Source organism: Gadus chalcogrammus, chromosome 21, assembly GCF_026213295.1.
Source record: "Gadus chalcogrammus isolate NIFS_2021 chromosome 21, NIFS_Gcha_1.0, whole genome shotgun sequence".
Taxonomy (NCBI): Eukaryota; Metazoa; Chordata; class Actinopteri; order Gadiformes; family Gadidae; genus Gadus; species Gadus chalcogrammus.
In genome coordinates this window covers 13,577,661-13,585,599 of record NC_079432.1, presented here as the reverse complement: position 1 = coordinate 13,585,599, position 7,939 = coordinate 13,577,661, and the positions used below count along the sequence as shown (strand labels likewise).

At 47.3% G+C, this 7,939-nt stretch overlaps 1 protein-coding gene across 1 annotated transcript in view; it reads left to right on the top strand.

Annotated features, from left to right (window-relative positions):
* Positions 1-6,226: 6,226 nt before the first annotated feature.
* Positions 6,227-7,939, top strand: part of LOC130374964 (laminin subunit alpha-1-like) — a 50,424-nt gene continuing 48,711 nt past the window's right edge. Inside the window, exon 1 of the mRNA XM_056581945.1 lies at positions 6,227-6,620. Coding sequence (XP_056437920.1) covers positions 6,554-6,620 — 67 coding nt within the window. The 5' untranslated portion in view covers positions 6,227-6,553. The remainder of the gene's footprint in view (positions 6,621-7,939) is intronic.

The window sequence follows — 7,939 nt, the reverse complement described above, 5'->3', positions numbered from 1 at the left end:
GAGAGAGAGAGAGAGAGAGAGAGAGAGAGAGAGAGAGAGAGAGAGAGGGAAGCAGAGTAGGAAGAACAAACAATGACCTTACACCCTGAAATGTAATGCCGCAGGGGTTGTAAAAAGGAGGAGGAGAAAAGAGGAGGAGGAGTGGAGATGCAACGGCAGTAGAGGAAAGAGGATGAGAGGAGGGGAGAAGGGCGAGGGGAGAGAGAGAGGGGAGGGGAGAGAGAGAGGGGAGGGGAGAGGACGGTAGGAGATAGGTGGGGAGAGGAGAAAATTAGAGAAAAGAGGAGAGGCAGGGGCAGGTGAGGAGGGGAGATGAGAGTAGGGGAGATGAGAGGAGGAGAGGAGGGGGAGGAGGGGAGATGAGAGTAGGGGAGTTGAGAGGAGGAGAGGAGGGGGAGGAGGGGAGAAGGGGAGAAGGAGAGATGAGGGGGAGGATCACAGTAGACAAGCAGTTGCTTTGATGGCCTTGCCTCACTCTTTAATTTTGGAACATGACGATACACAGTCCCATGGAAACCCATCAGGGAAGTGGAGACACATGCGCGCACCTGCGTGCACGCGCATACACACACACACACACACATACACACACACACACACACGCACGCACGCACGCACGCACGCACGCACGCACGCACGCACGCACGCACGCACGCACGCACGCACGCACGCACGCACGCACGCACACACACACACACACACACACACACACACACACACACACACACACACACACACACACACACACACACACACACACACACACACACACACACACACACACACACACACACACACACACACACACACACACAAAAACACGGACAGTGCAATGCACCTGTGGAGTTAACTCAGAAACACAAACACACACAGATGCACACAAAAGCACAAACACAAACACAAACACACACTTTCATACACTCTCATACACACGTTCTACAAATAAATAAACAATTTATTTCCAAGCAGGCACTTTGGTCAATGTAGCCCCAAATAGCATCCTGTATGTCTTGATATGCCGATTGACCTTGGGTGTGTAAAAAAACAGAAACTAAAAGAAGCTACAATGGAAAGCAGAGCGCCTTGGGATAAGAGAAGCAGAGAAAGTGACATTAAAGTATCTGTTTTCATCTCCTCTGTCTGTATTCTCATCTCTCTCTATATTTTTGCCAGCTTATTTCTCGTAGGCTTTGTTTAAGCGCCACATGGCTCTGTGCCTGCTCTTCTTCTGTGTCCAGGAACCAAAATCAACACAGAATAGATCTGAGGAGGATGATGACGAAGATGATGATGCTGGTAGATGTTGAGGGAGGAAAGTAAAGTCCTATATGTGTTATTGTTATTCATTTGTACATTTTCATTATAATAATCTTGATAGTTCGAAGAGGTATACGTTGCTATTTAATATTTTTCGGGCAATTGTCTCATTTACGAGATTACCAGAGATGATCAAATCCAGAACCGACCAGAAACACACTCTAGCCACTAAATTATCCTCTGCCAAAAGTACATCAACATTTAAGGTATTTTTGTGTAACCTATATGTTCTTCCTCATCAGTGTTTTCAATTTTGAGAGGCCTTTTAATATCCATTTTTAGCCCAGAAGCGTGTTTGAGGCTGTCAAACAGATCTTGACAATAACGTGGCTTCTGCTATTTCTGCATCGCAAAACGAATACTCTGTTCACAACCACGCGCACACATGAAATCTCACAGTGCTCCTCTGATGTTTAAGGCAAGAGACTTAGTTTCCTCTGATCTGTGAGAATGAGACACAAACTGGGGCTGCTTCATTAAGTGCCGTGCGTGAAATTCCAGCTCATTTTCATAATAATTCACTGCCAGGCGCCTGGGGAGCTGGTGAGCTGTTGTGCATTTTGGCAGCAAATTTACTTTCTAATAAAAATTGTATCAGACTGGCACACGGGCAGTCATCCTTGCGTCAATAAATCACAAACTGGCAAACACTAATATTTTCCTCCTCCAGCCTTTAAGGGAGATAAGAGACACAGTCACGTTGTCCCACACCGTTATTGAAATAAGTGGTCAGGGTGTCGGAGTACGTTTGACAGCTAGCTCCATCACGGCCGGATGGACAGTTTGAGGACATTTTACCATTATAAAAATACATTAAATTTAGCTTTTTTTCCCCCCCTTCCCTTTTTTTCCTCGTTCATCACTGTCAATAACCCCTCAGGTTATTCACGGAGCTCGCCAGCGCTCGTCACAAACAACCCATTAAATGGGGGAGCCAGGCTAATGCCTCAGGCGTGGATTAGTGGCGGGCGACACACGACGTGATGAGCAATCGCTAGCACCTCAGATATTTAAAGTAACCTCCCCAGCCCGCTGTGCCGAGGGAAGGAGCACAGAAGAAGAAGAAGACTTGTGTACACCACTGAGTATTCTCAGGCATGGCACCGTCTCCTTGGTGGAGAACCAGCTGGCACACATTCAGATGGAGAGAGAGGCTGGCGGAGAGAGGCTTCTACGGGACAATAAGTGATTGTTATTGTGAATAACCAGGGCTGGATCAGGGAAAATGTTTTAAATAACACAATATTAAAATACACTGCCGTGGGACTTTGTTCTTGCATGGCGGGAGAACACACACACAGGCAGGCCTGAATTAATAAACAACAAAGGAAGAGTTCTTCGCTATCTATCAACAACCGCAACGCAAAAAGTTTGGTCTGCATGTATCTGTACACCGACAAGGGCGATTATCCAAAGCAATCTGTTCCCGGAAAAATAACACTGGTTCTGGGGAATCGGGTGATTCCAGGATGACGTGGATGTGTTTTTGTTTCTGTGTGCATTTGTCTTGCATGTGTTTATAGAGGTCGAGGACATTTGCGGGGATGTGTGTTTGTGTGTGTGTTTGTGTTTGTATGTGTGCGTGAGTTTGTGTATATAGGTGTGAAACTGTGCTTGTTTGCAGCTTGTGTTTGTGGCAGCGGTAATTGTGCCCTAATGTCATAATGTGTTCTCTGCATGCCGCCTTACACCCTTCCATCCTGTTTGCATATTTCCAAGCGTTTACAGCATAATAAGCTATTAGCATTACCGCCACAAGGATCAGCCGTGACTGCAGGCTTTTCTGAACTCATACTCCTTCATGTTATTCACGCTTTATTAGATGAGGGAGAGCAGAGAGAGCCCCGACAAAATGCCTGGGAATAGACAAATTCGGTTGTCCGATCATAATGGAAACAATCCCATCCTGCGCTGTGTACTCCTTTGACTGTGAGTGATGCTTACATTGTACAACTGTAGTGGCTGCACAGGCTCGCTCTGCGTTATGCTGTGTGTCGGTGGATGTAGGGTTCTGCGCGCTGGTGATTATGCGTGTGCTTTGGTCTATTCACGCAGTCAAAGGCACACCAAGCTGCCCACTGTCCGCTGGCTTGCTGACACAAAGATGATAGCGTAATGTTGACTGCACACAGAGCTAAAGCGTTGCTCTGTAGGTGTTAGCTTTACTCTATCGTTGAGTTCTTCTGAGCGGTGAGAACTTATCTGGGACCAAGGCCAGATACAAACATTTTTGCAGTATATATTAAAATTATTTAATCTTTTGAACCACATTGAAGTTAATCTCGATGGAATTAAGGATTTTTAGCACCTAACTCACAGGACTTGCTTATAACGAGATAAACTCCTGGGAGATGGGGGGACCAGACAGCGCGGCTCTGTGTGTACTGAAGCACCTGTATAGCGTTGGTGACGTTCCAGCCGGCCTCCCAGGTGGTGATGGAGGGGCGGGGTGGACCCAGGGCTCCTTCTGCAGCGAGACTCCGCACCTCACCGTCTCCCCCACACTCTCCCAAAGTTTGACCTTCTTCCTGCGGGCATGTGGGAACAACGCCGGCCTCGGCCCGCCTCTCCTCGCCATCCCCTCCCCTCCCCCGGACCCCCCCGCCGTCTCCCTCCCTGCTCCACAAACCGAGCTGGGCTTCCTCCTGGGGGCCGGTGACATTAGGCGGTCTCCTCTGTGCGGCGGCCCCCGGTTCAGGTGCCGGGACGACGCCCTGGTTACGGCGGCCGACCTTCCCTCCGGCGAGCCCGGGGGTCCTCGCGGTGCGCGTCGCGTCGGCGGTGCTGGGGTGTGTGGAGTCGACGGGACTATTTATCATGCAGCTAACTGTGTCTGTAGTGGCCCGGGGCTCCTCTGCTTCGTGGGTCCCGGTGTCGCTGAGGCACCTCAGGTATTGGGGGGGTAGCAGAGAGGTGCTCGTGGTTGTTCTCGGTCCAGTGGAGGTGAGGGTGGTTATGATTTGTTGTTTAGCGCCCGGTCCAACCCACTTCATGTTAGCGTGGCGGTTAGCGTTGCTAGGCGACGGTATTTCCTCCGTGGCTGTGGCTCTGCTCGGCTGACCTCCGTGAGGAGAAGCGGCCGTGGCGGCGGCGTCCGTTCTGTCTGCCGCGGGGCTGGTTCTAGTCCCACCTGAGGCCGGTGTGTGACTGTTTGGAGAGCAGCTACTTTCCTCACAGTAGGTTCTACTCAACTCATCGGTCTCTGTCAGCACCAGGGTCTCTCCGTCCTCGTGGAAAAGCCTGGCAAACAGAGGAGAATAAGGATGGACTTCTTGAAGCCTTGTGGACTGAGCTGTCTGGAATGCGGTTCACCCTAAGAGTTAAAACTCAGATTGTAAACATATACTGTAACCTAGATCACAATCCATATTTGCCTTTACTAAGACTTAAAAAATATGGAATATCATAAAAAGCAAACCTTTTATGTGTCACTCTGATCATTATAAACCCGGCATGTAGCCTATATGGAACAAATCAGACACTCCTACTCTGGACCCCTGCTACATAAATGCACAATGGAACATCTGTCCAACGACTGACCGTTCGATCTATCAACAAGCAACGCAAATAACCTAAAAGTGGTTTAAAAAACGGTCTTCAAACTTGAAGGTGCTATACAGAGAACAATTTCCTCGTTATAATTGCCGAATGTGACTCACCGCGCAGCCCAATCCGGCTGCAGTCTGGAGGCGGTCCACCCCAACAGAGTTCCAACAGAACCCCAGGGCTGACCGGAGCTCCAAGCCCTCTGGACGAAGCCCATCTCCAGCTACACTCTCTGTGGAGACCGTCTCTCCCTCTCTCTCTCTGGAGCTCCAGGTGTCAGTGGGGAAGGCTTATGGATGCAGGCACACATTGAAAAGCATCCACAAACACACCCCTGGACCAGCTGAGACACACATATATACACACATATGCGCACACACACACACACACACACACACACGCACACAAACACATGTATACACACACACACAAACACACTCACACGCACACACACAGACACACGTAGACATACACACGTATACACAGACACACACACACAAACACAGACAAATACACACACACACACACACACACACACACACACACACACACACACACACACACACACACACACACACACACACACACACACACACACACACACACACCAACAAACACAATGTAGAATTCAGTGAAGTGATTGAAAAGTTGGTGACGTGAAACATTATAATAATCCCAATTCTCTTGACATAGACGGGCAGAAGCTGAGGTGCAGTGAGTAAACAGCTATAATAAGCGGTAAAGCAGTCCAGCGCTAAGACATGTTAATTTAGCAACTCCTATTGTATCATAGACAATCCAAGGGCATATAATATATAAATGAGCATCATCGGACCATGGAAGGTCGCCCAAACGAACGGGTCAGTCAGCTTTCATTGGTCCCCGACTCCCAAATAAAGTTCCTATATCCAAAGATAAGTATGGGTTGTAATTTTGGATTCTGGCAGATGGTCATATAGTGCTTTAAGAATAATGTCCAATTTCATACCAAGTTTGTTTTGTTATTAAGGTGAAATTACAAGAAGTTGAGTTTCCTAACACTTTAGTTTGGAGAATGTTAACAGTTCGACAGTAGGAGGAGCCACAGAGCAGAGATGTTTTTGACTCCAGCTAAACTTTTTTGTCAACTTCTATATCTTCCTTTACAATTTGTTTTGTGTATTGTATGTCATGGTCTGTTATTTTTCCTACTATCGAGTTGTCCTCGGTCTTGCTGTGTCATGCTTTCTAGAGAACTGAAATAAAGTTCAAACTGTCGCTTAACAACCCTTTCATTGATAAAAGTGATAAGTATTTCAAGATGTGTCGAACTATTGCTGCTTTGAATGACTTCCGTTTCCTCTACAAAACACATTTCACATTAATACAGGGGAACGATAACGCGCGAGCGAGTTATAACTTTTGTTAATACATGTTGTTCCGCCACTCAACAAACATTCTTTAATACTTTTGTTCCCGGTCCACCCCCTTCTCTGTCCCACGGAGGGAAAACAGAAGGGAGGGAGAAGCAGAACAGAAGGGAAGGAGAGAGAGGGAGAGGGATAGAGAAAGAGGGAAAGAAAGTGTTTGAGTGCGTCTGTGTTCAGTCCAACTTGTGAAAAGTTGCAATCGTTTGTCTCCGTTTCCAAATTCTTCCAGTTGAGGAGAGCCGCGCGGGGGAACGTCCGTGTTGGAGATAGCCGACTAAAAAATGGGACGACTGTGGCTCGCGCTGCTCACTTCGTTGCTATGGCAATGCTGCCAGGCTCAGCAAAGAGGTGAGTCCTCGCGGCGATTGATAGCCCTTTTAATCAATTCGCCCACGCACCTCAAGTTTCCTCTATTTCAAAGGCTGTCCCGTTTCTCCAAAGGTCTCAAGTCCCCCCCGCAGTAATTACAATTCTATAATATGAGTTGGCTAAACTCAAGAAATGTCACCACTAATGTCCAGGTATACCTCTTTCTAGGCCTATAAATCTACCTTTAAGTTATATCTCTGCTCTCCGACTGTCCTGGAGTTCGAGCGTCAATGCTCTTATGGTCTTGTTATATATGGTGATGATTGCTTTGGAAGTGACCCCTACACACCTTCGTGTGGCAGGAAAAAATACAGCTTTGCTGAGTTGAACAAAGTCACGAAGAAGTTCAAACAAAAGGGTATTCAACTAGGCTCAACTGATAATGTTTTGCTAATGTTTTGCTAATGAGTTTAACTGACCTTGGGCAAGTGGTTTCAATTGTGCTATTTTAGCTTCATATTTTTCAAAAATATTTGGCTGTTTTATTCTAAAAGGGTATCTTTATTTTATTCTGAAATAGTAACAAAACAAAACGAAACAGGGACTATGATAAAAACACCATTATTTCCCTGCGGGGTTAAAAGTAATTTTCTTGTTATTGTCTGCGAAACTACTCTCTTTATTAAGACACAGCCTAGCACTCAGACTCAAGTCTCACCACTTCACCACTTCATTATTTTTCCTAGTTAGGTGTGTCATTGTGAAGTCTCCTCTTGACCCCAGTGTTCTGCCGGTGCCTCTCACTAAAACCCAAACCTGAATGTATCACTGACTACAGCTACCAGGTCCAGTGAGTTATAATGCCGGTTGGTTCAACTTACTCATCTAAACAGTTAGCGTAATGCAGTGGCGTTTGTGTGTATTTGTGTGTGTGTGTGTGTGTGTGTGTGTGTGTGTGTGTGTGTGTGTGTGTGTGTGTGTGTGTGTGTGTGTGTGTGTGTGTGTGTGTGTGTGTGTGTGTGTGTGTGTGTGTGTGTGTGTGTGTGTGTGTGTGTGTGTGTGTATATTTGTGTCGTCCGTCCGCGCCTGTGTTCCTGTGTGGAGGCGGCTGCCTGTCATCAGTGGGAGGGAGGCTGTCCTAGTGGGGGGGCAGAGAATAATACTTGTCACCTGAAAAATAAGACAAATCTTGCGGCCGTCATGTTCCTCGCTGTCTGGTTCTGTGCTATTTGTCGGCAGCCACTGTTCAACCCTGTAGCGCCTTGGACCTCCCACGGAGAGGAGGACAAGAGTGTGTGTTTTGTGTGTGGTGAGAGGGAAGGCGCCCTATTAGGCAGGCTGAGTATGTGTGTGCGTGT